This window comes from Protopterus annectens, chromosome 17.part0 (assembly GCF_019279795.1).
Source record: "Protopterus annectens isolate FY-2018-M chromosome 17.part0, PAN1.0, whole genome shotgun sequence".
NCBI classification, from domain to species: domain Eukaryota; kingdom Metazoa; phylum Chordata; order Ceratodontiformes; family Protopteridae; genus Protopterus; species Protopterus annectens.
Genome location: NC_056751.1, coordinates 92,996,835 through 93,024,583, shown reverse-complemented (window position 1 = coordinate 93,024,583; position 27,749 = coordinate 92,996,835). Strand labels below are relative to the sequence as shown.

The 27,749-nt window shown below is 42.2% G+C and overlaps 1 protein-coding gene across 1 annotated transcript in view; it reads right to left on the bottom strand.

Moving 5' to 3' along the window:
- Positions 1–27,749, bottom strand: part of DCAF10 (DDB1 and CUL4 associated factor 10) — a 656,523-nt gene that overhangs the window by 260,696 nt on the left and 368,078 nt on the right. The window contains exon 5 of the mRNA XM_044059359.1: positions 8,080–8,193. Within this exon, the coding sequence (XP_043915294.1) occupies positions 8,080–8,193 (114 nt within the window). The remainder of the gene's footprint in view (positions 1–8,079; positions 8,194–27,749) is intronic.

Sequence of the window (27,749 nt, the reverse complement as noted above, 5' to 3'; positions counted from 1 at the left end):
AGGAAACCCAGGGTCCACAGAGGTAGGCACAAGAAGGCCGGAGTCATTGAGAATGCTTGCTTTGGGAAGCTGGCTTAGAACTCCTTGATTTAGCAGAAGAAGAATGCCATTGTTTAGCCCTTTGAAGGGTAGAAGCTTGCCCTCTGGAAGATCTGAAACTCCTAGGCCTAGAGTGACCCTGCTTGCCAGGATCAGGGAAAGACCAATTCTTGGAAGGATAATGTCTACTAAACTGAGGAGGCTGAACCTGAAGGAAATCTTTTACAGCTTACATAGAGATTTTGCCTTATGCTCCAACTTTTTCAGTACCTCCTCAGCCTTATTACCAAAAAGATTGTTCTTGTGCAAAGGAACATCCAGCAATTTAGACTTAACTGGTTCAGAAAGAGGCTGCTCCCTGAGCCAAGCATGCCTTCTAATTTCGGAACCAGTGGCTGTTGCTCTGCAGGAAGCCTCCAAAGTGTCAAAACCACAATGAAGTGAATGCTTATTAACTAAAGTGGCAGAATTCAATAAGTCTTGTAAATATTTGTTTTCCATCATGGAAGGAATATCTCTTTTATGGGGAAAAATTGTTAAAACTGTTTTCTCCTGTTTTAAGGAAGCACAGAGATCGCAGTTAGGTACGTCATGCTCAATAGGAATGGAAATCATGGTGTGGAATCTGTTTACCACAGGCAAGACCGTTATTAACTTTATCTGACATTTGTTAAAGCCTTAATAGCCTCCAACGTATGCTGCTGATACTTAAGCATGTGAAAAAGACAATTCATGGCTCTAATGGCAAGAGCTGCAAAGTATAGACTTTTTTTTACCCCACCTGTCCAAAGCCCTAGATTCCTTATCAGAAGGAACAGGGTTTCTAGCAATAGTAGCCTTAACACCCGTGGGGCCTTGAGAAATAAGTTCTGGATCAGCAATAGGGTTTCTGAAAAGGAATTGATGAGATTCAGGAATCCTGTAATATGTATCCGGTTTTCTGGGGGCAGGAGGAACAGAATTCGGAGTTAAAAAGTTTTCCATGAAAACATAATCCACAACTTCCAAAACTGGAGGTATAGCAAGAGACTTATGCTGTGGCAAATCTAAACATTCCCTAATTCTTTTCTTAGACTGTGGAAAATCCTGACATTCCCATTTAAAATGCTCCCTAAGAGTATTCAAAGTATCCCCAAAGGAAAAATCTTCTGGAGGGGAGGCAGAAGGTATAGAATCTTCAGCATCAGAATCCTCAAAGGCAGAAAAAATTGAGAATTTCCTCCTTCACCAGCAGACATACTGGAAATCTCAGAATCTGAGACGGACAAATCAAGAGATAATTCCCTAGCTCTCTTTGAGGGGGGGGGTGAGAGCCCCTAATCAGGGAAAGAAGATCACTAGCCATCTTTACCAACTGGGACGGAAGGTACAGGAGGGGAGGCAGATGCCAGTTTGCGGTAGGTTTGCGGCTGGAAGGTTTACTAGCAATCCGGAGGGACTCGGGGAGGCCTAGCAACTGCAGAAGTCTGAGCTAAGGTAGTTGGTCTAGTTCTGGTCTCATGTCGAAAAGAGGAGGCGTCAGAAGCCGGTGCCTGCAAAGCGGCTCCGGACCCATATGAGGCGGCAACAGGAGTAGGGTCTGAAGACAAAATAGAAGCCTGCAGCATAGAGGACTCTGTAAAGGTCTCGGCAGAGGCTTGCGGCTGAAAATCTGCGGACTGCAGGGGCTGCGAAAGCGCCTCACTGACTACCACTGTGCTGACTACCAATTTCACCGGTGCATTGTCAGTAGATTTAACCTTAGGCCTGTCGCAGTCCTTGTCTTTGCGTTTCCTAGGAAGATCTGAAGTCGGAAGACCAGAAGACGCCATACCCATGAACTTAGGCCAGACTCCGAAATGCTTATACAAAATCTTAGCTCTACGGCGTATGGTACGCTGGTTAAAGGAAGAACAGAGATCGCAGTTAGGTACGTCATGCTCAAGGCCCAAACAAGTTATACAATAGGAATGGAAATCATGGTGTGGAATCTGTTTACCACAGGCAAGACAGTTATTAACTTTATCTGATAGTCGTTAAAGCAAGAAAAGAGGATCCCCAACGGGGTACTTATCTGAAGGCGTCTTCAACTTGGTAGTCGGAAAGCTAAACGAAGGTAAACGTCTGAACGGCACTAGTGCAAACTGCATCTGCTTCGGCTCTGTGGCAAGAAAGACTGAGGAAATGGCGTTGGCTGCCTCCCTTTATACCTGACGTACTGACATCAGTTTTACAACAAGCAGCAGCCGTCATATACCAAGGACTCTTGTATTCAGGCCGACTGAAGGCTACCGGGAGCCAGATAACCCATATGTGAGGACTGCAACAGTGAAACACGAAGAAACATCAGGAAAATTGCAAAGTCACTTTTCCCATTAAAAAAAAAAAAAAAAAAACTGTAAAAAGTACTTTAAACATTTTTCCAGCCTCAAAAAGAAAAATAAGCACAGTTTATCCTCAGAAAAAAAGTTAAAAGTGTGCTGATATTTAGAAATACATAAAAGTAATGTGACAAGTCAATAAAAATACTTTTCCATACCTTTAAAATAGCTGTTTTCATAAAAAACTAGTTAATACAAGAAAATGTAATGTGGAAGTTTTCTGCCTTGAAGGGAACTTATTTGCCTAGCAATGGAACACAGTTGACAGACAGCCGATCCTTAAAAGCCAACAGAGGAGCACTCTATTCAGTGGCAGGAAAGTGCTGATGGGCCCACACTTGTCTTTTAGCCAGCCTAGCTTTTAACAGTTTGGGCATGCAGAAGGTGCCCTGAAGCTTTGGGAACTGGCCAGCTGTTAATAGTCTGTGCAGGATATAACCCATATAGCTTAGTCTACTGTAGCAGTGATCAAATATAAGTAACATATACCAGTTGCAATAAATCATAAGAATTCTTTAATGTTTGTCTTTTCAGCTTTTCCCGGTTAGGGGTCGCCACAGTGGAACTCCGGTCCACTAATGATTGGCAGTCGATTTCTATGGTGCCAAGTTGCCAGCCCGACGCTCAACCTTCAGCGAAGGCACGCCCATTTGCACATGTCTTTCGGAGGCCACTCTACCGCAGGGAGGACATGCAGATATGAATTCTTTAATGACAGCAGAAATTCACTGTACTCCCACTGAAACAACTGATTCATTCCAGATATGGTTTCAGAAAAAGTAAATACTTCCAAAGAATTATCAGAATTAACACACTCCTCAGAATCAGAAAATTGAGGTCAGAAAACAAGCTGTCCCCTCAAAATCCTTACCTTGTTCAATGTTCTGAACATTCACAGGTGGTGAAGAACGCTTTTTTCTTTTACCAGGACAGCAGAACTGGTAGGGTTAACAGCCTGAACTAAACCTGAGCCAAGTCCAATAAATTACTCTTGTTCAAGTTAAGTGAGATGGGCAAACATAAATGTCATAACATTTTGCTTCTTTCTGACAGGAATTTAGAAAGAACCACACCTAGTTTTGACAGGCAAAAAAACCTCCGTAGGGAGGGGCATTCCAGTCTGGCTAGGGAGCTGTATTCCACTCTCCTTCCAAGACAGACAAGAGTGGTTTCTCCCTTGCCTGCCAAGGGCATATCAAACACAACTCATGCCGGCTGTAGGGACTACAACACAGGGAGCAAAGGTAACCAATGAATGGTCTAAGGAACTAGAAATGGTCAGACTAGAGTCACCCATCTGTGGCTGAGGCAAGTGAGATGCCTGCTGAAGGGGTAAAGGCTGCTTAGAAAATTATTTTACCTTTTTTACGGCTGGAAGAAGGAAGAACAATGGAATTGACAGTCTGTTCCACGGTGAAACCAAAATGAGATGCCTGAATATTATGGAAGCCTGGCAGCCGTAGTCAGTGAAACGGGTACGTATTAAAGTTGGGGTTTCCCACAAAAAGACAGTGAAAAGCACTTCAAATACTTATCCCAGCCCACAAAAGTAATTTAACACAACTTTTAAACAGGAGGAAACAGTTTTAACAATTTTTCCCCATAAAAGTAAAAGGTAATGTTCCTGATAAAGATTGAGCAAAGTCAAGTTGCAGTCCGCAAAACCACTTTTTGTATCATAAACGAAAGATTTTTCAAAGAAAAAAATTAACTTTCTGCCATTAAAATAAAACATGGACTTTTTTTCTCTCAAGGGAACTTGTCTTCGCAGAGATGGAGACGTGCTGGTTGACCATCAATCCTCTCAAGCTTGCAAGAGGTGTGCTCATTAGTGGCAGGAAAACCACTGTTTCTTCAGCTTTGCTCAAGCTAGTTAATGGTTTGGGTACTTTGAAGGTACTCAAGCTCTGGAAACTGGCTGGCACACATATTCTTATCGAGAAATAATGCATATAGCTAAGGCTACTGCAGCAGTAATTAAATGACGATCATCATAATGGGATGTTCAAAAGTACAAAAATAAAAAGATGGTTAAAGGGACAGCACAGATGGGGAAGAATTCTGCAGAAGTGCTGGAAAGATTTGGGATGCACAAATTAGGTAGAGGGAAGAAGATCAAGGGGGGATATGATATGGGTAAACAGAAAATTAAGGGAACATGAGAATGCATGAAGCTTGGAAGAAAGTTTAGAAGGGACAGAAGAGGACAAAAAAAGACATCTGGAAAGTCTGAGACGAATATGTAGTGGATTGTTTAAATGATCACACTATCACCACAGCCCATAACCTCTACAATTCCTTTCATCTACATATCTTTAAACATATCATACTATTGCACAAAAAGTTGTTTCTTGTACCTGGATTAAAAACAAAAGTTCAAATAAAAAAAAACAATTCCCAAATCCTACTTCAACACCTTGCTAATACATTTGGAGATATACTCCAAACCAAAGTCCAACTTTAAACCAAGCCACTCTCAACTCCCTCCCAACCAATAGCACCCCAAACATACCAAAAAGTAAGACCACATAATAAAGGGCTAGACATAATAAATATCACACTGAGAAGCATATCAAACAAACTTACTTGCATGTTTTCCTATCCCACCATGCCCCAGACATTCTTGTAACAGTTTAAACCTGGTTAAAATCTACTACCAAAGACCATGAACTTCTACCACCATGCTACAGCATAGTAAGAGCTAATTATACAAGTAAAATGACAGGTAAAGTAGCCATTTTATATCCTAGTCATCTAAACATCTTGCGATACCATCACAATTATACCCAACTGAATAAATCAGAAATTGTAATTCTGAAACTTAACTCTTACATAAGTCTATGCATTATTGTGGCATACATCTTCCCCTGGAAACAACATTCCAATACTTGAGGACATTCTGTCATGGGTATCCAGTAATACACCTCAAAAAATATCGGAGATTTAACAATCAGTTTTCACAACCCCACAGCCACCATTAATATCTCTGGACTTGACAACCAACAGATGCCCCAATCAGATGCAACAAGCCCACTAACAAGAGCATTGCTATCAGATTTGATATCATCCCAACCATGTAAATACGTCCACCAGAAGCACCTTACCAGACTCCATGTGATCAGCTACTTACCTATGCCATTAGAACCCCTCACTCCCCCAACCACCACCGGTATAAATTTGTATGCAACCTAACTTTTGTGCAGAAAAACTGACTTCTACTCCCAAATACTACATCTGGTCAGCCATAAAAACGTTATCACTTGAAGTTGCCCTACAGTTCAATCCAACATTCCTCACCATACCAAATTACTATACCTCATTAAGGGAAAAAAAGTCAAACTGAACCTGCTACTTGGCTATCCTGTAAACTAGAGAATTAATGAGACAGAGAGATAAAGCCTGGAAAGAACTGCAGATTATAAAAACTCAAGAAAATGTACAACATTCCAGTCATCTTAAGAACACAACTAAGCATAGCACAAGACTAGACAAAAAGAATCACCAATTGCATCTTGCAAGAAATAATCACAATAATTCTAAACTCTTTTGGGCATCCATCTCAAGCTTACTAAAGTCAAGCCACAACTCGTTACCGAATCTATCACCTGATGACCTTTCCCCAGCTAAAACATGCAGAGAATTTCAATAACCAGTTCATACAATACATAACTTCCATACTAAAAAGTACCACAATCTGTGACCCACTCCTTTGCTAGAATCTATCTCCTACCCATAACAATTGTCCCCAAGACCAGTCTCCACCCCACTGGTAAAAACTCCTCAAACTAAAAACTACTTCTCTAGCCACATATTCTCCAACACAGTATCTAAAAATACCTGCAGATGCAACCATCTACCCCTTAACCCTTTTAAATATAGATCCATCAGTTAATATCATGTCCCTGCCATCTGAAAAAAGGCCTAGATATAGTGCCACTCCACAAAGATGGTCCTTCTGATGATTATTCCAACTTTTGGCCTACTGCAATACTACCTTCCTAACAAAATTCTTGAAAAATCTATACAAATCCAACTACTACATAATTTCACTGTCCACAACCTTCTTTCCCCTACAAAAAACAGCTTTCGACCCCACCACAGCACTGCCACAGCCTTATTGCAATTTACCAACAATATCAATACTGACAGAAACTCTGCCAATGTGGAAAATTTTTGATACAGTCTCATACTACTTATTATTGCAAAAACTTCCTTTCTTGTTCTCTCTCTCTTTTCTGATTTAAAAAGTACTTATCAAACAGATACCAAGATGACAAGTGGCACTGTCTTCTCCATCCTGCCAGTCAAACTGGGTGCACCACAAGGATCCGCACCTGGACCACTACTGTTTAACAGTCACAAATGACATTCATACTGCAGCCAAGCATGCTTCACTAATACAATACACAGATGGTTTAATTATAATTTGCCCTGCCCCTACTTAGAACAATTTTTATAGTATCCTACCCAAGAAGCAGTCACCCTCTATCAAAACCTGGCTAAATATTTGAATTCTCCTATTGAACCCTAAAACAAAATCTGCTTCTTTTTATTCCCAAGACATATTTACAAAGCACAGTCAACTTTATTACTTCATCCAACACTTAAATCAAACTTGTTCCTCACGAGCTTCTGGGTGTTACTACAGACAATACTATGAAATTTGGCCCCCACATCCAAAGAATAGTCAAAAAGACACACAAAGTTAGGCCTGCTGTGTACCTCACAATTAAAGCTAGGTAAACAGTTGTAAGAACTTAACCAGTACCCACATTATCATATGCTTCTCAGATTCTACAAAGCTACCAGTACTTCAAACAAAAAAACTAGAGCAGTGGTACAACAAAATTGCAAAATTTACCACAAAAGCTTCCTACAACACATCATGTCAAGCACTCAAAACACTAAACTGGATCAAACAGGCATCCTTCACCAATCCTAACTCTTAATCAAACATAACCTAATATAGGACCCAAACAAATACCCAGCCCTTCAAATCCATAATCCAGTTCTATAACCTAAACAGAACTTTAAGATCAGTAGATAAATCTCTGCTCACCATAAGCAAGTCTCAAAACACAGCAAAACATGCATTCTACTCTAGCTATGTCTCCACGCCCTGGAACCAAATACTCCCTCCCCTCGAGCAAATTAAAGAACCCCAAACTTTTAAACTACAGCTCAAACAACATCCGACAGAATCCTGGATATGTCAATGACCTTCCCCAAGTTAACCAAACTCAAATTTTCACACCTACAGTCACAAGCTACTTGACTATATCCATAACATACAACATATATAATCTGTACAATTACGGAACTGTTTATTATTAAGTATATTGTCATATGCGTCTTTTCTCCCAGGTCCTCCGGTGAAAAAGGAGTTCTCATACCAAGTTGAACTGCCCAGTCAACAAATGTAAAGTAAATGAAAATAAAATAAATATGCAGGAGGAGACTGAAAACAACATTAATTTAAATAAGGCTGGAATAAAGTGAGAGTAGCTGAAAGGGAAAGCGAACTGTAATAAAACTAACCAACATTTGGACAAAACTCGTAGACCCATTATTTTCTTATGATGGCTCATTTGCATGCTCTTAACATAATTAAACAAACTTTCATCTGTATTTCTGGAAACAGAAACCACAACAGTTCGGAACACTGTTAAGTTAGACATACCATCTCTTTGTGAATTCTGTGAGGAGTGCTTTCCAGTGAAGTGGCTGGAATCACTTTGATGTCTTGGAGAGTTAGAAGATCTGGAAGTAGACAAACTGGATGATGCTGTCACATCTTAAAAAAAATAAGAACATTTTACTGTAATGACATCCCATAATAAATAAAGTACGGACATTTTTCACTTCTACAACTAAAATTAACAGGCATCACACTTTCATTCTTTTAGAAACAAAACCTTAAAAAATAAAAGACAAAAGGGTCAGCTCAAAAGTGCAAACATATAAATCCTTGAATGGAGCTCGGGTAACCAGAAATTACCTACTAATCTGGGTGTTGGTGGAGTCAAGTGAGGGATGGTGGAAAGTACAGTTGTGTACACTTACCACAAATGTAGACGTTAGAGTGTATTCACTGTTGCAGTCATCACTTATGGGTTATCCCTGCTGGGTAGCCCTCAGCCGGTCCGAATACCAGAGTAAAGATTGTCCCTCCTGCATCAGTTGCAGATCGCCTGGGACTGATGTCAGGTCATTGACAGTGAAACATGAACATCTGTAGCTACTAATCTGGGTGCTGGAGGAGTCAGTGAGCGAGGGTCGAACTGAGCAGCTGACAGTCTACTGCACCAGCATGTATAGGACAAAGGGCCATAAATAAACAATCACCAAGCACAGCACGTAAGAGCTGTTGCAGGCATTGCACATGAATGGGAATGCAAATGCCAGAGATCTTGCACTGGTAGGTTTCTGTGGGGAAGGGAGCATGGCACAGAAAACCCTGAATGCTGCTTAGATGTTACCATCCTAGGACTAGCTCTGGTCCAGTAAGAACAGAAGGATTAGTCAGGTCACAAGATGACTAATGGTCAGCAAATAAAGAAAAAAGACCCAGGAAAAAAATGAAAGAGAAGATTGATATTTATTGTCAAATGTTGAACAAAGTAGTTGAAATCTATTTTATTTAGATTTTTTCATAGCGGTTTTCCACCTTCAATGAAGTACAGTTATGTGAGAAACTCACCGTAACAGATGGTCAAGCAGAATCAAGAATGTAATAGAATTCCTTACTTACGGGACTTAGATGCAGGTGGATGGGCACCAGGCATTCCTGATTCCTAAAGCTCTTCAGACATCAGATAAGGGTTGATTTCTCTGGAATACAAGAATGCATGCCTCAGTCAAAGATAAAACTTCAGTCTGTCAACATCATCTTTTTTTCTCCAGTGTAGAAGAAAGGTGATAATTGAAGGCTCTTCATTCCCCAGACTACAAGAAACATATTTGGAGATCCGTAAATGCAGCTCCCTGCCTTAGGTGTGGAGGATGAAAACAGGTCAAGACAGGAGAAAGAAACACAATCTGAAACTGACTCCTCCCACAACTACTTCACTGAGATGCAGCAGCAGGACAAAGACTGCCATGGTGGAGGAGAGCTCATACTGCAACAGTGATCCTACTCTAACATTTAGTTTTATAAGGAGTTTTCGCACAACTACTCTATATGCTTGGTACAGACTACCATTACAGCAGAATTCCTGACATACAGAAGACTGCCAAAGATAGATCAGGCATGGGAGAAGGAAAAAGCAGAGATTTGTCCAGTCAGTCCTTTGGATGAGCCCTTGCAGGACTGAAGTCCCAAACTCTGCTCTGCTTTCAGACTGCAGATCCGGCTTACATTGTCTTGAGAATGTATGGATAAAGGACGAAGTGGCTGCCTCACAAATGCTTTCAGTCAGAAAGGCAGCAGCTGCCACAGAAGCTGCCCTAGTGGGATGTGTTCCAATATGTTCTCAAATGATTTTCCTATGCTTTTTATAATACAATAGAATACAGTTCTCCTAGCTACTTGGACAGAGTTGGTCTTGAAACTGGTTTAGCCTGCTTCCTGGGATGAAAACCACAAACAGATTAGCAGCAAACTGTTCTATCCAGGTACTAGCGAAGCTGCCTGTAAAAATACAGTAATGCAAAAATTATTTCCCTTCCTTTTGTGACTGTAGGGACAGTGTACAGCTGAATGGTTGGATTAACAGAAAATTCTTAAAAATTCAGAAAAATTCTGAAACCACCTAGGCTGTGAATGAGTGTTTTTTGTCAGTGACTGACCCTGACCCTGTGGAAAACTATGTATGCCTCCATCACAGCCTACAGTTCTAAAATTCTAGCAGACATGATGGCAACCAGTAACACTGTTCTCTAGGACAGGTATTTTAGAAGGGCAATACATCCGATTCAAAGGGGTCCGAGGTCAGCTTTTCATGAAGATGAGATCAACTAGGTAGAACTGCCCTCTTGGTGGTCAAAGACAGATGAGATGACCACCCCTCTTGCAAAACTGCTTTATGAGCAAGTCATTTGCCAGGAGCAGCTGTCGATGAAAGCATGCAGAAATGGCAGCTTCATGTACCTTAAACAGTAAAAAATAAAAGCCTGTTGAAAAAGATCTGACATGTTAGAGAACTAGGGGCACGCCCACTTGCAAAGGGGTCCTTATCTCACTTTTTGCACCAGATATTGAATCTTCTCCATTTTCCCAAGTTACGAATTTCCTGAATTAGAGATCCTGGCTTCCTTCATGATACTAAGCATAACCATTATTAACAGAAGCTTAAAAAGATTTAAGGATCAGACTATCTAAGCTGCAAGTTTGAATATTTTCAGATTTAAGTGGACCTCAAGTGTTAACTAAGCGGGGTAAGGAGCATGGTTGCTCCTTTGCCAACTATACCACACAGAAGTTCTATGATTTCCCCAGTACGTGATTAGGCTCATTCTGTGACCCTCCTTTCTCATCTTCTGGACACCCTTGGTATTGACAGGGGTGGGAGGATGAATAAAAGAACAAAAAAAAAAAAAAAAATTTACTAAAGAAGAGAGAAGATTTATCCATTCAGGTTTTGCTGCACAAGAGCCTTGTGCAGTCCCTGGAGATCTAGTAGTGGTTTGCTATTGAGGTAAAGTCTGACAGTACCAGTCTGTCAAGTCCAGGAATTAACCACTCAGCTACCACTGGATTTCTACAGAGACCTGCCTAGATTGTCCATGATCTTGTTCACACAGAGGGTATACACACTGCCTTGAACATCATCACTTGCTTCTATTACCAGGTTGTGCAGGAGGTCTGAATGAATGCCACCTCTCGTTAACAAACCATATTACCATGATATTGTCCACAGAAAGCAAAATCATCTATAGGTTCCACAAAAGTTTTTAAAGTTGCAAGTGTCAAAATGACCACAGCCATCTGTGTCAGTCAATAAGAGACTGCTTTCAATTACTTTCAATGCTCACAGCTTTTGAATGGGCCACCAAGCACCGTGTTTAAGCACTGTCCATCAGGGTTTTGTACTCTGTAGGTGTGAATGGTGGAATCTCATTCATCTGATCCTGCAGTGTCTACCAACTGATTTCTCCCTAGAGACACAGCAGTACCAGTACAATTTTGACCAGGGACTGTTGATTCCATCAGGCCTTCTGGTACCACTTGGTCTTCCTCATCTGTAGTCTCAAAGATACCATTAAAATGGATACAGGCATGAAACCAAATGCTTTTAGAAATTCTCTCATCTTCAGAAGAACCCCACTGGGCCTGAAGGAGGAAGATGTTCTCCAGGAACATAGTTTTTTTTTCTGGGGGTAAATACACCTTGCATTAAAATGCGTTTGGTCTTGTCCCAACAAAAGCCTTGGATGAGCTCAGGGTCAGAATTAATTTGTGCATATTGAAGGAGAAATAAAACTTACGTACTTATAATGTTAAATCTGGATCAGATGTCATTCATTGTCAGCATTAAGACTGATGCCTTTAAGCAGCTCAGCATCTGCAATTTTTGTTAGCTACTGGCACCTCCCAATTTACCCATAATGATCTCCAAAAAGAGCTTCTTCTCCAGATATCGACGATGCTGTGCTAAGGAGGAGCAGGAGAAAATTGCAACAATAAAGATCTCTGCACCGCATTATTAAGAAGGTGGAATGAAGTAGGGTGGGCAGGCTGGCAAGGATTGACCTACTGCATCAGATCTAACAATATGGCAAGTACACAAATTCTGCATGGGGTATGAGGAGGTTCATCAACAGTACTAGAGTCGCAAGCTAATCTTTCCTGTTGGTCGCCTTCAAGGGACTATCTCTCTGGTAACTATGATCATGAAGCATAGATCTAGAAATCAAACACAGCTTGTAGAGTCTTGGGAAAGCATTTACTGAAGCCTATGCAGCTACTCACATTTATTTTATTTACTATATCAGATAATGGATCCAACAGCTCTTCATCTAAGGAATCAGTTTTGAATAAGTCTGAGTGACAACTTTCATCTTGGCTGAACAATCTCTATGCACCGAAGGCAAATGTTTATTGCACTTTCCACAGTAGAACCTCACTCAGCCAGCCATCTAAATAAAGTCATTTTAGAAACTTTACATCTATTTTTTTTGTTCAAAAAAAAAAATCAACAACTAACTACAAATAGATTTGGCTCTGTCCATTTACAACCTGAGCTTTCTGCAGACATCCTTCCAATGCAGTAAACACTCGATTAGAGTAGTTAGGAAAGAAAATAAGCCAAACTGACAGATTGAGGACTTCTCTCAGTGGCTACGCTGGGCACAATGACAAGTTTGCATGCAATGGCACACTACGAATGTGAAAAATTATGTAGGAAGGGTTGGTCACAAAATGCCTACAACTCAAACTCTTCCAGCTGAAGTAACGGGCATTACAAAGCAGGTTTTCCTTGATAACTTCAACTCTACAGTAGCAGCTGGGTCAGGAGAACCAATTTCTGTAAAACAGTGCAAGCCCTAAAGACTGAGATGATCCTCCGCATATGGTTAAAGCATCTCCCTCAGAGGCCTTCTGCAAATTCAAAGATGCTACAAAGAGCTAAAACCTTGATGAAAATCAGAAATGGCAACAAAGTGCACATCTGACAGAAAAAACAACTTAATCCTGTGTCAAAGATCCCAGAAAGGCAGTCTAACACTGAAAGCACTGCAACTCTGAGGATTCCAAATCTTCTGAAGTAGTCCATACAAAAAACAGGTCCACTTATCCTTGTGCCATCTTGTGGTATTACGCCTGCTGGCAGTGTCAAGAGTTTGGACTCCTCCGGTAGTGCAGAAAGAATCCCTGGGCTACTAATTGAACTACAGAAATAGTGTGGTTAGATGACGGGAGTGAAGATGCATCTGACACTTACCAGAAGGGATCTGAAGGGTTTCAGACATGGAACTTCTCCAGAAGAGAAGCTCAGGGGAACCACACTTGTAAAGGACAAAATGGGACTGTGAGAATGGTTTTGGATTTCTTTTACATTTTGAATTTTTGACAGACTTTTTTTCTATACATTTTTTGAAATAAGAGGAAATCAGAAAAAGTATAATAGAGTCCTTGGGGCTATTTCTTGATGGCAGCACCCCAAGAATGTTCCCCAAAAGACTGAGGGGGAGTAAAAATGCTGCTGCATTTGGTACTGGTCGAGAATGGAAAGAGGTCAAAGCAATACTTCTCCATAGCTAATGGGCTGACAAAGCACTTGAGACATTAGTTAATTGCACCTGAACACAACCACTCAGAAATGCAACTAGCAATAAAAAAGTATCTTGTTGGCATAGCCAGTTCCCATACCCTTACTGCTTCTTGACAGAAGGGGTTGGACTGAAACCCCCTCCCAACTTGTTTGCATATCAGATCATGATCATATTGTAGACAGCTATTCCACTTTCTAGCATGTAGTCCTGACAAGCCTGTTCTGATTTCTGTAATGCTGACATGCAAATGAGTCTCTGACTGCAGTCATGCACCTTGGACAGTCTGTTCTTTAATCTCTCTCTCTCGCATACATACATACATACATACATACATACAAACTCACACCTGAGACATATGTAGTGAAGGTCACTAGATTTCAAATGGACTGCCTAGATTCATGCTTGGAGTGCAAAGCCACCATCATAAATATAACTTAAAAGCCCTGTAAACCTTGATGTACTGTGTCGCAGGATTTGCAAACTGAGGCCACTGAACCTTCAAGGACCACTGTAGAACTACCATGCATAACACTGCAAACAGAACCATGTAATATAGTTACTACACAGCCATTAAACCTAAAACTCTTAGCAAAGCAAAGTTGTGACTACTTGCAACAAAAAAAGTTTGAGATACCAAGGTTTTTGACTAAAGGATTTTGTCCATAGAAAATGGTCTCTACAGGATAAAGTATCCATAAAGCATCTTATAAAAGACTATGCGGTTTTCACTGTAAATCCCAAAGAATGGAATACATTAAGACTTGCATGCAGAGATCTACCTTTTCAGTGTGGGAGTGGCTAGGGGCAAGTCGTCAAGATAAAGAAACACAGTCATCCCCTTGTAGCCCCTGGTTTACTGCAACTACGAACACACATTTGGTAAACACCCTGAAGGCTGAGGTGAGACTAGATTAGAGTCCAGAATGGATAATGGCCGGCTCTTGCCTACTAGTACAGAAACCTTCATGTGAAGCAGAGCATGGGTTTCGTCTGGTGCCTCCTCCCAAGTCTTTAGCCACTCAACTTTACGTTAAGCAGGAAAAATGAAAATAGATTCCCTGATCTAAAGCTTCTCTTCTAAGCTAAAGGGCAAGCCAGGTACTCTCTCCTCAATTTGTACCCCTCAACCGCAAAAAAAAAAAATTCTCCAGTAAATGAGGTCATAAAAAAGCCTCCTATCTCCTTTATCCAGTCACAAACTGCTTATTACAAGCATAAAATACAACATTCTGAAAGAAAATGCATTACCGGAATTAGTTCTGCCAACAGACCCCACATAGAAAAATTGAAGCATTTCAGCAATTGCAGTATACCAGTACTTGTGCCCCGGATAGCTGCCCCATTCCCCTCCACCCTAGTTATGCTCTGATGTGGACACAGAGTGTCTTTCTTAAACAAGGAAGACTTGACTGCACTGTGGCCATACAAAAAGTTGAGTTCTTTAGGGATAAATTTCTTTAGGCAACTGAAATTTAGTACTGGTCCAAGGTCCCTGATTTTTGCATTACAAAAAAAGAGCCGGAAATAAACATCCTTTGTGGCTTGGAGGACCCCCCAAAAGCTCTTTTGTTTAGGAGTTAACACCTCTTCCTTTGTCACATACACTTGACGACAGCAGCAGGTGTGGCTTGTGATGCGTGTAAGGGAACCGAATGGACACTGCTGTTCTTCTCCACCTATCCTGCATAACAGCTAGCGATTCATGCAAATGCCAGGAGATGTCTCATCCCTATGCAAATGCCTCCAGACTAGCAAGGTCTTGGAGATTAAACTTCTGTAACACCAAAGAAAGACTGAGGTACCCCCAATGTTGCCAAATGCTCCTGCCACTGAAGTGGTAACTGCCCTGAAAGCTACAATGGCCGTGCCAGTTCCTTCCATATCTCTGACTGTTTTGCTGATGTGGGCTCCACTGCATATACAAGACATGCTGCAGAGTTTGGAATTTACCATCAACAGTTTAAAGGGTTTTGCTTTCATTTTCCAGTCTGTCAAGGTGAGTTCTGATGCTCTTACAAAAAAAAAAAATGCAGGCCCATCAAGAGAGCCATTTGTAAAGACTGTCTTGGTATCTTTGGTGAAATGTGTCCGGTACAATCAGTCACTGTTGCAAAGAGCAATGCTGGTGGTTGTTACTCAAGCTGAACTACCAGAAGAACTGTGCAAGTCTCATGGTGAAATTAGCAACTTATGAAAAAAAAAGTTGCCATTTGTGACTGCACAGTGAGTTTAAGCTCATCCAATGACTGGCTCATTTCATCTGCCAGCTCATACTGGAATTTTAACCCATGAGAAGATGCAGTTTGTTACTCAGGAAAATACTGAGGAAGCAAAACTGAGCATACAAAAATCTAACCATGGCCCTTGACTCCCTGTCTGGGGGATGAGTAACAGGACTCCACAATGTAGTGCAACTGTAGCCACAACAGAACTAGGCTTGGAAGTTGCAAGATTATTTTGGAGGGTTGAGGATCCTACCTGGTCTCCTTAGGACACGTACCATATCATCAGTTTTTCCCATGCAGACATGCATATCAGAAGATGCACCCTGTAAGAGGGACTAGTCTGGAAAGTTTCTTGCAGGATGCATTGCAGAGAGATTGTGGCAGCCTACAGACATCTCTCATTTTCTTCAGACTCTCTCCAAATTTGGGGTCATCTGGAGGAATTCTCTCTGGATTCTTAGACATCTGGAGTGAGGACTCTGGAGAAGACTATATATGCTTCTTACTAGATTTCAGAAGTGACAGGCTTGAGAATGAAAGTTGGACGGCTGAAGATTCATACAAACAAGTATCTGCTACAGATGTTGATATTGCAGGAGGTGTGTGGGGGGACGATATGTAGAAGAATGTACACCAATGGAATTGACACATATCAACTCAGCACTTAAGACAATGGTCAACTCCTGCTGTCGAAAACTGAATCTAGCTGAGCACATCAGTATTGAGCTTGGTCGTGCCAGTCTAACCAATCAAGAATTGCATTGACAAAACTGCTGCCCTTGGGCCTGACATCAAGAGTCTCAAGCTCAAAGGTCAAAAAGTCAACTCCTCTGACATCTGGATCAATGCTAATAAAATGAATTGGAGTGTGATCCTGAAAGGCCTACTCACAAATCCAAGGTTGAAGGATCTCCAGAAGTTAGCAGCATCAGCACTGTGGCCACTGATGTAGACATCTCAGCACTGGAGAAATGCACCTTGAAAGCAGTGGTTAGAATACGGAGACCACAGGTGATGACAACAAGCCTGATATTCTCAATGCCTGGTGGTTTGAATCTAGCCTCCTTGTAAATGGACCCAAGATAGGGTATCTGAGGGAAAACTATGATGATTTTGCTGAAACTATGAGTACTATATCAGCCCCAGTAAGATGCAAAACACAGTTCTACATTTTCAAAAAGTGGCACAACAGTAGAATCTAAAAGACCCTGCTGACAACAGTCTTCAGCCAGCTCAGAAACGGTCATATTTTCAGTTTTGACCAGTCTGACAGGAGACTTTTCAGAGAGCTTAACATTATAACCTTCCTAGGCACACCAAAAGGAGAATAAACCACATTTCCTCCATTTTAACTTTTTAGGTTACAAACAAGGACAGGATTCTCTTCCCTTGTCAGTTATACATGCTTGCAACAGGAAAGATGCATCCTGAACAGCCGCCAGTTTGGCTCCAGAGGCTCACAGAAAAACTAAGTACCATTTGAGATTGTGGGCAAAGTTCTGATGGGTGCAGGCATTAAGCCCTATTGTAGTGTACACAATTGTGATTTTTTTTCCTTATCTCCAGCAACTGTCAATGTAAATTTCACTCAGATATGCATACACTACTAGCAAATAAAAGATGAAAACAGCACTAGCCAGCAGCCTTTTCGCCCAGGACAAACGCATACATACTTATGCTGAAAAAGAGCTGACCCATGTTAGACACTTACAGAACCCGGACTCTGGCCAATTCCATTATGTCAAAAATTCTGCTGCAACATTGTTCCATATAAAGAACAATCTCTCTTTCTTTACTCAATGATCTATTACTGTTTCTCAAGCTCCTCATTCTTTTACACAAACACTATTTTTAACCAGTCCTCAGTATTTTCTCTTTGCAGCTTGACTTCTATCACGGTTCATTTTACCTAGATCATGTACATTACGTAAAACTGCTTATGAGAAAACAAATTTCTCTACCCTTACCATTTAAGATAGAATTTGCTCCTTAGTTCAGATTTTCACCAAATACTTTTGCATTTTAAGTAAGCGGCCAAACATCGCTACACTTTTCTGTTTCAGCCCTGATCATTAAGCAGACGTTCCAGACTTTGTACTCCTCCTATGTTAGCCCACACCGAGCAGTGAGGTCCTTGACCCTTCCCTATAATCTACAGTTCAATGAGATACAGGGTATTGTGAGGAGAACGTCGAATTTATTCAGAACTGACCATGAATATTTGAATACTATAGGTGACAAGCCTTGTATCATTTACAAAACATCAATTTTAAAAGATTATTAGAACGTACCCACTTAGAAAAAAGAGAAGGACGTATGGTAAAGTGTGGAAACGGTTCACAGTGTAAGTTTATAGGAGAAGGGGAAGAGATTCCAGACAACAGGACTGGGTTATGTTAGGTTAATAAAAAGATATTTTTGGTATTCAAAGGGAGTGGTATACATGACCAAGTGTCAATTATGTGACAGTTATTACATAGGAAAACTGAGAGAGCATTTAAGAATAGGACTTACCAGCACCAATACAACATACATAGACAGGATGAAAAAATGCACTTTGTAAAAAAGTAAAAGCACACCCTAGGCATTATTTTAAATATTGTGTCACTGATTACGCTGACCTGGGTTTCAGAGGGGGCCGAAATGATGATTATTTCGAGTACAAAGAACTTAAAAGGCAGATTAGATGTAATGCCACAGAACCACCTAGTTTAAATGAGAATATTTTCCTAGCCAGCTTGTTGAAGCTGAAATTAGTCTATTATTTCTAATTATTTTAGCAAGGTTAACCTTCACACAGGGACTTGAATAATCACTACCATAATAACAGTATGTAACAGGTTGTTTCATGCTAGATGCATTTCTCTGTTGTTATGGTCATGTATTTATGTTAGTACTTTTTTTCTTATTGTTATTTTGACTTGCAATGTGCCTACGTATATTTACACACACTTGTGAACTTTTTGTATATAGACATGGCTGTACTGTTTAGAACGCACACATGATTTTACAAAGTTAGAAAAAATAAACCGTGTAGGAATTGCTGTTCAAGTATTTATAGTCTGTCAGTTATATTTTGTCAGCTAAACGTGTTAAATTAGTAAGGCTTTTAGGGGCTTAGTGTGAAATGCACAATAATAATAGGTGCTTTAGAGTTTTTATTTAAAAAGTACTTGGGCTACACACACAAAAAAAGTATTTTTATGATTTAACTGTGCATGTTTTTTCAAAAAACTGTAAAGGGCTCTTTAAATTACAGAGGGGGCATACTAATCAAGCAGCTTCTTTGTTAACTTGACAAGTAACTTGTTACTAAAGAATTGTGTGCATAATGGCAGTTTTTTCTGATGAAATCCATGTAATTCGGACGAAAGAGCTCGTGGAATAAAAATCTTGGCTTCACTTCTACTTCCTTCTTTTTGATTCTTGGTTGGATTACTTTACATTTTGTTACACCAAGCAGTGATGGTACTACAGCCTGTCCACAAGTCATGTTGTTTCCTTGCTAAAAGTGTACAAATTTTTAATGTCGTCAGCTAGTGGACTGTAAATTAGATTTTCTACTAGAGGGGAAAAACGATATTAGCTAGTAGTCAGAGGTTGAGATTGATTTGATTATTTTGGGCGCTGGTTTAATAATGTTCCATATGGATCGTATAGTTTTGGGACTAAATGATTAATTTTGTTTGGTTTGTTGTACTAAACATGTTAGTTATTCTCCAGAGAGATCAAAACTGATTTCTTTGTAGTACAAAATAATTTTGTCATGGACATGGGACAAGACTTTTATATGCGTTCAGCATATAAATAAACTTACAGCAAACAGTTTTAAAAGCCTGCAAAAGTTAGAAAAGAATCACCAAACGTATGTTCAGCCACACCTCCAGGATATAGCACTGTACTGGATACATGCTGAGTCATTGAAGGTAGTTTTGGCGATTGCAAAAAAAAAAAAAAAAAAAAGTTGAAAGAAGTTCACCAAAACCCCACTAAGGAAATATTAATTTTTTTTTTTTGTAGGGGGCAAGCCCTTCTGCATCCCCACACCCTAAGGAATTATATCTATAAACTCAGAGATCGTACAAAGGTGAAGAAACAGGCAATCTCCGCTGTCAGTGAAAGTAACTTCAGCAAACTGCCATTTTTTTGCATTCTCAGAAAAATACAGTTGTGTACACTTACCATAAATGTAGATGTTAGAGTGTATTCACTGTTGCAGTCATCACCAGTGAGTTATTCCTGCTGTGGTAGCCCTCGGTTGGCCTGAATACCAGAGTCAATGTTTTTCTGTGTCAGCTGCTGTCGCCTGTAGACTGACGTCAGGTTGTCAGTGCTATAAAGCAAGGCAGATGATGCCATTACATCAGTTTTTCTTGCTCTAACCAGTCAGGAGCCCCAGGAAAAATGGCAAAGCAGACCTGGTGGTAAACAACCAACACAAGAAGATTATATCTCCCTAATGAGAGAGGATAGAAGGGGGAAGGAGGGAGGGAAACCAAGACTGCAACAGTGAATATACTCCAACATCTACATTTATGGTAAGTGTACACAAAGTACAGTTGTGAACACTTACCATAAATGTAGATGTTAGAGTGTATTCACTGCTGCAGTCATCACACTTGGGTTATCTGCCTGCAGGTAGCCCTCAGTCGGCCCGAATACCAGTGTCCTGGGATTTCTGTGTCGGATGCTGTCGCCTCTTCCATGATGTCAGGTCATCAGGGGTATAAAACATGCAGCCGACGCCATTACATCAGTTTTTCTAGCCCTAGAAGTCAGGAGCCCCCAAAATAGGAAGCTAAGACATGGTGTGGAACACCTCCAGTAAAAAGTAAATACCCCTGCCATAAAAGATGGCCATAAAGAAGATAGGTAAAAAGGATAGAGAAAGCCAAGGGGGCTGGAGGGAGGGTAACCAGGACTGCAACAGTGAATACACTCCAACATCTACATTTATGGTAAGTGTACACGACTGTACTATGTTCTTCATGTTTCACTGTTGCAGTCATCACACTTGTGTTGATTCCCAAAGCTGAGGAAGGGTGGAGGCAGTCAAGAAGTGTTGGGGCTGGCTAGCAGGCCTTGTAAGACTGCTGTAGCAAATCCAGCTCTGGATTTAGAAAAAATAGGTAAGTGGTAATGCTTGGTGAAGGTGTGTACAGAACTTCAGGCTGCAGCTTCCAGGATGTCCCTGGTGGGGGGCTTAGTCCTGTCAAGGTAGAACCTGAGCTGTCTGTGCACGTCCAAGGAGTGCAGGATCCTTTCCCCTCTATTCTGAGGATTAGGGAAAAAGGTTGGCAAATGGCTAGATTGGTTTAAAGCCACACTGGATACCACCTTGGGCATAAAGGAAGGGTTAGTTCTGTGGAAAACCCTGTCAACATGGAAAATAATGAAGGGGTCCACCACCATTAGTGCCTGTAACTCAGACACTCTTCTTGCTGAAGTAATAGCTAGAAGTAAGGCTGTTTTCCAAGAGAGGAATTTTAACTCCGCTGAAGCAGCAGGTTCAAAAGGGGGAAGTGTGAGCTTTTCCAGTACAAAGTTAAGGTTCCAGGCTAGGGTGGGAGCTCTCCTACGGGGCCTCAAATTGTTAGCTCCTATCAGGAACTGTTTGATGAGAGGGTGAGAAAAGAGAGGAGGCTCAGTATTATAATGAGCTGAGATGGCAGAGGAGTATATCTTAATGGATGAGAAGGATAGGCCCTCTGTGGAGCAGCCCTGCTAGGTAATCAATGATTTGAGGTAAGTTGGGCACAGCTGTGTCCTTTCCTTGAGAATGACTCCAAGAACAATATCTTTTCCACTTTTCAGCGTAGGATTTCCTAGTACTAGGCCTGCTGGCCTCAAGGATGATGTCCAGCACCAGTTTGCTGAGGGATACTGGTGGTGTATTCATGGGATAAGCCAGGCTGCAAGGCTTAGGGTTTGCAGCTGTGGATGCAAAATCTGTCCCTCCTGCTGAGTCAGCAGGGAAGGTGTCTGATGTAGGTGCCAGGGCGGCACTGCTGTCAGACTGTGTAGGGAGTGGGTACCAGTGCTGGCGTGGCCAGTCTGGTGCAATAAGGATTGCCCCTGGACTGTCCTGTTTGATCTTGAGTAGTACTTTTGAGAGGAGGGGCAGAGGAGGAAAGGCATAAATTGAGAGGTTTTCATGTAAAGGATAGGACGTCCACCTTCCAGGCTCTGCTGTGAGGGTTCCTGGTACAAAATGTATTCAATTGGTGGTTTTGGGGGAAGGCAAAAAAGGCCCACCTCTGGGTTAGAAGTTTGAATGTGTTGGGTTCCAGTTTTCACTCGTGAGGGTCCAGTAGATTTCTGCTTAAGTCGTCTGCCAGTGAATTTTGCTTGCCTGGCAGGAATTGAGCTTGTAGGTGCACTTGGATGTTCAAAGCTGTGTCCCACAGAGCGATGGCTAACCTGCAGAGTGGGCAAGAATGAGTCCCACCCTGCTTGTTTATGTACCACATAACTGTGGTGTTGTCTGTCTTTATCAGGAGCTGTCCTGGAAGGATAAGGTATTTGAAGACTGTCAGGGCATTCTGTACAGCTAGTATATCTTTCCGATTGGTATACAGGGGAATTTGCTCTGGGTTCCATTTGCCTTGAATGCATTTGCCTGCCATGCGAGCCCCCCATGCATAGTCTGATGCATCTGTTGTTAGGGTTTGAGCGGCGAGGGGTTGAGTGAAAGGAAGTCCCTTGTTGTGGTCGCATGCTTCTGCCCACCAAAGGAACTCTGCCCTTAGACAAGGTATGATAGGAATACTGTTTCCAGGTCCTGAGAATGTTGACACCAGAGACTTTTTAAGTACCATTGAAGTTTCCTCATATGCAGTCTTGCATATGGAATTAACAGAATGCATGAGGCCATGAACCCTAGGGCTTGCAGTATTTTCATTGCAGATAGCTGGGTTTTGTTGGCCATTAGTTTGAAATAGTTTGTCAAATGGACCTGCTTTTCTGGAGTGAGGAATGCCATCTGGGAAGTTGTGTTCAAACTTGCTCCCAGGAATACAACTTGTTGGCTGGACACCAGTTGTGATTTTTTTTTCGTTGATGGTGTACCCCAGTGAAGTCAGAAGTCATTTTACAAATGCCAGGTGCTGAAGTAGCAATTCCTGATTGTCCGCCTGAATCAAGCAATCATCCAAGTATGGGTAGATCTGAATATTTCTCTGCCTGCAGTATGCAATGGCTGGAGCCAGGCATTTTGTGAATACTCTGAGTGCAGTAGATAAGCCAAAGGGAAGTGCAGAGAACTGATGGTGCATAAAGCCTGCCCTGAAACGTAGATATTTCCTGCAAGACTCCCTTATGGGGATGTGCAGATGAGCTTCTTTTAAGTCTAGGATGACTAACCAGGCATCCTTGGCTGGCATAGGAAGATGCTGTTGCAGTGTAAGCATTTTGAATTTTGGGACCACCAGAAAGGTGTTGAGGATTCATAGATCCAGGATAGGGCACCAAGAGCCCTCTTTTCTGAGCACTAGGAACAGTCTGGAGTAGAAATCCTGTCCCCTTTGTTCTACTGGAACAGGTTGAATAGCCCTGATATGGAGAAGGGAAAGTACTTGCTTTTGAGCCTCTGCCCACTGGTTTGGAGGAAGGTCTGGCAACCCGCTTGATGTTGGCAGTGATTGGAAGTAGAATCTGTATCCCTGGTATACAATGTTTAGAACTCATCGGTCCTGAGTAATTGACATCCAGCTTTCTGCATGAAGGGCGAGTTTTCCTCCTAGGGGTGCAAATACTTGGCCATGGCTGGGAAGGATAATTGGAAAGTCATTGCAAACTTTTTCCATAAGGGGGTGGCTTACCACTCCCTGGTTTTGAGGTGGAAACACTCCATTGTTTAGATCTCTGCATACCCTGAGACTGTAATCTTGATGGTCTGTTTCCCCTGGGTTTGGACTGAGAGGGACTGGAAAGGCCCAGCTTCTTGAAGGCCAATGCCTACTGAATCTAGGTGGCTGCACCTGTAAGAAATCTTTGACTGTTTGCATAGATTTAGCTTCTTCTTTCATCTTTTTAAGAACTACTTCTGCTTTTGTGCCAAACAAATGCTCCTGATTTAATGGAGCATCTAGTAATTTTGCTTTGACATGGTCAGGCAAGATTTGTTCCTTTAGCCAAGTATGCCTTCTCAGTACAGACCCAGTGACAGCAGCCCTGCAAGATGCTTCTAAGGCATCAAACCCACATTGCAAAGTATGTTTACTAACTTGGTTTGCAGAATGCATTAACTCTTGTAATTCTATTTTCTGCACAATCAGGAAGTAACACCATTTTTTGTTTAATTAGTTTCATAATATGTTGCTGGCATTTCAACATGTGAAACTGGCAATTCAAAGCCCCGATGGCAAAAGTTGCAGAGATATGTACCTTCTTACCCTGTCTAAAGCTCTAGAATCCCTGTCTGAAGGGGTAGGGTTTTTGGCTGTAGTAGCCTTAATGCCTTTAGGTCCCTGGGAAATGGTCTCTGGATCCGCAGTAGGATTCTTAGAGAGAAATTTGTGAGACTCAGGTACTCTGTAGTACTTGTCAGGTTTCTAGGAGCTGGTGGTAAGGTATCAGGAGTAAGGCTGGTGGTAAGGTATCAGGAGTAAGACTGGACTCCAAGAAGACAGTCTACAACATCCAGGACAGGGGGTATAGCTAGAGGCCTGTGCTGCAGCAAATCTAAAAATTCCCTGAGTCTCTTTTTGGACTGAGGATAGTCCTGGCATTCCCAGCGGAAATGCTCTCTTAAGGTATGCAAGGTTTCACCAAAAGAGAAATCCTCTGGAGGGGAGGCACAGGGAATGGATTCCTCTGCATCTGAATCCTCATAGGTAGATAAGGGTATGTTTTAGTAATCAGAAGGATGAGAGTCATCAGACTCCGGGTCTGTAGAATCAGAAGGAAATTCAATTATTTGTCTTTTGGCAGGGGAAGGCTGGCTTCCCCTAATTAGAGTAATAAGGTCTTCAGCCATTCTAAGCATTTGTTTTTGAGGTTGAGCATGCGCTTTGGACGTTGGTTTTCTAGGTGTAGTGTGAACTCTGGGCCTGAGAAACTCGGTAGTTTTAGTAGGAAATGAAGTTGTCGGTTTAATATGAATATCGGTAGGCCGGAATACACCCTCAGAAGCTGGTGCCTACACAGCGGCTCCGGACCCATCCAAGGTAGAGACATCCGCAAGTTCCATAGTCGAAGAAGCATCTTGTGGCATACTGGACTCCGAATGGGTCTCAGCAGAGGTCTGCGAATCTGTAGAAGCTGGCATTAGGGGCTGCAAAGGCGCTTCGAGTACCGGCAGACTGGCGACTAGCTTAACGGAAGCATCGTCGGCAGTTTTTGACCTATGCGGTCCATCTCTGTCTTTGTGCTTTTTTGGACATCGGTAGTTAGATGGCTTACTGAAGCCATTTCGGAATACTGAGAATGAGAGCAGAAGAATTTAGCTACAAAAATAGCCGGACGAATGGTTCGGCCATTAAACAAGGCACAAAACTGGGGTCCCATTCACATTGTCGAATTGTGAAAATAGTGAACTGCTACAATATCGAAAACGCCGTTCAACCAAATGTGTTTTGTGGGGTCACGGTACAGTGGGGATTGGAATATTTGCCCTTTCCTCACTGTATTGCAATCTCGGAGTTGGTATATATAATTAGCGGGGGTGTGGGGGGTGCAGCCCCCCACAAAACACATTTTGATGAACAGTGTTTTCGATATTGTAGCCGTTTGCTATTTTCACAATTCGACAACGTGAAATAGATGCTAAAACCAACAGCAAGGGACGTCGTGGTCTGGGCCTAAACAAGTGATGCAGTAAGAATGAAAATCTCTGTGAGGTATTTGCTTTCCACAGGCAAGACAACTGTTATTCTGACATCGGTTAGAGCAAGAAAAAAGAATCCCCAATGAGGTACTTAGCTTTGAAAGACTTCAGGTCTGAAACTTGAAAAAATGAAAATTTCAGGTAGCGGCCGACTGGCACTTGCCAACTGCTTCTGCTTCTGGCTCCTTCTTTATAAGAAAGACTGATGTAATGGCATCGGCTGCGTGTTTTATACCCCTGACGACTTGACGTCATGGAAGAGGCGACAGCATCCGACGCAGAAATCCCAGGACTCTGGTATTCAGGCCGACAGAGGGCTACCTGCAGGCAGATAACTCAAGTGTGATGACTACAACAGTGAAACATGAAGAACATCTGTACTATGTTCTTCGTGTTTCACTGTTGCAGTCATCACCAGTGGGAGGATTCCCAAAGCTGAAGAGAGAGGTGGCAGGATTAGAGACAGACATGGGTAAGGAGGCCCTGCGGTACTGCAGAGGCAAACCCCTGCCCTAGCCTTACAGAAAAGAGGAAAGTGGTAATGCTTTGTAAAGGTATGGACCGAGGTCCAGGTGGCAGCTTCCAAGATGTCCCTGGTGGGAAGTCCTCTGAGGAATGCTACGGAAGTGGAGGCTGCCCTAGTGGAATGGGTATGAACAGACTTAGGGAGAGGTTTCCCATGAAAACTGTAGAAAAAATGGATACAGTGTGATATTCATTTAGAGGTAGTCTGCTTGGAAATGGGCTTCCCCTCTGCCTCTAGGGCAAAACTGATAAGAAGTTGGTCCACTTTTCTGAAGGGTTTAGTATGGTCCAGGTAGTATATGATCTGCCTGTGCACGTCCAGAGAGTGCAGAATTCCTTCCCCCTTGTTTTGAGGGTTAGGGAAGAAGGTAGGCAGATGAATGGCTTGGTTGAGAGTCACATTAGATATCACCTTGGGCATAAAGGAGGGGTTAGTCCTAGGGCAAACCTTGTCTGCATGGAAAAACAATGAAGGGCTCATGGCCATCAGTACCTGAAGTTCAGAAATCCTTCTGGCTGAGGTGATGGCTAGAAAAAAGGCAGTCTTCCAGGAGAGGAGTTTCAGTTCTGCTGAAGCAGCAGGTTTGAAGGGTGGTAAGGTTAGTTTTTCCAAAACATAATTAAGATCCCAGGCTGGCGTGTAGAGCCTTCTGGGAGGTCTGATATTAGAAACCCCCTCTGAGGAATTGCTTAATCAAAGGGTGAGAGAGAACAGGGGCTGGTCTGTATTAAACTGAGCTGAAATGGCTGAGGCATGGATTTTAACAGAAGAGAAGGAGAGGCCACTATTAAGCAATTCTGCTAGATAGTCCAGGATAAGAGGGACAGGTTGTGAGGAACTGGCCCCTTTGGACTGGCACCAGGAGCAGAATCTTTTCCATTTCCCTGCGTAAGATTTTCTGGTGCTGGGCCTTCTGGCCTTTGTGATAATGTCCAAGACCTGCTTGCTTAGCAGACACCCCTTGCTTACCTTGAGAGTATCAGCCATGCTGATAGCTTGACAGTCTGCAAATCTGGGTGCAGCATTTCCCCCCACTTGAGTCAAGAGGTTTGGGATCTGCGGAAGCTGCCTGGGAGGATGTGATGTCAGGCTGCGCAGAAAGGGGGTACCAATGTCTGGGCCAATGAGGATGGCCTTGGGCCCCCTCCTCCCTTATCTGATGAGTAGCGTGGGAATAAGAGGCAGAGGGAGGAAGCACACACAAAGAGGGAGTTCCATGGAAAGGTCAAGGCATTCACCTTCCATGCCAGGTGGTGATACTCACTGGTGCAAAATGTCTTTAGCTGAAGGTTGAGGTGCGACGCAAAGAGATCCACCTCCGGATTTCCCCACACTTGAGTGACTGTGGAGCTGCTATTCGTGGGGTCCATTAAATGTCTGCTTAAGTGGTCTGCCACGGTGTTGTTGATCCCTGGTAGGTATTGGGCTATTAGGTGTAATCCCATGGAGAAGGCAGTCAGCAGTGCTCCCAGGAAAATGATCCTCTTGGAGGGAATCTGCTTTGACTTCTCATTGATGGTGAACCCCAAGGAAGTTAGGAGGGTTTTGACAAAGTGTAG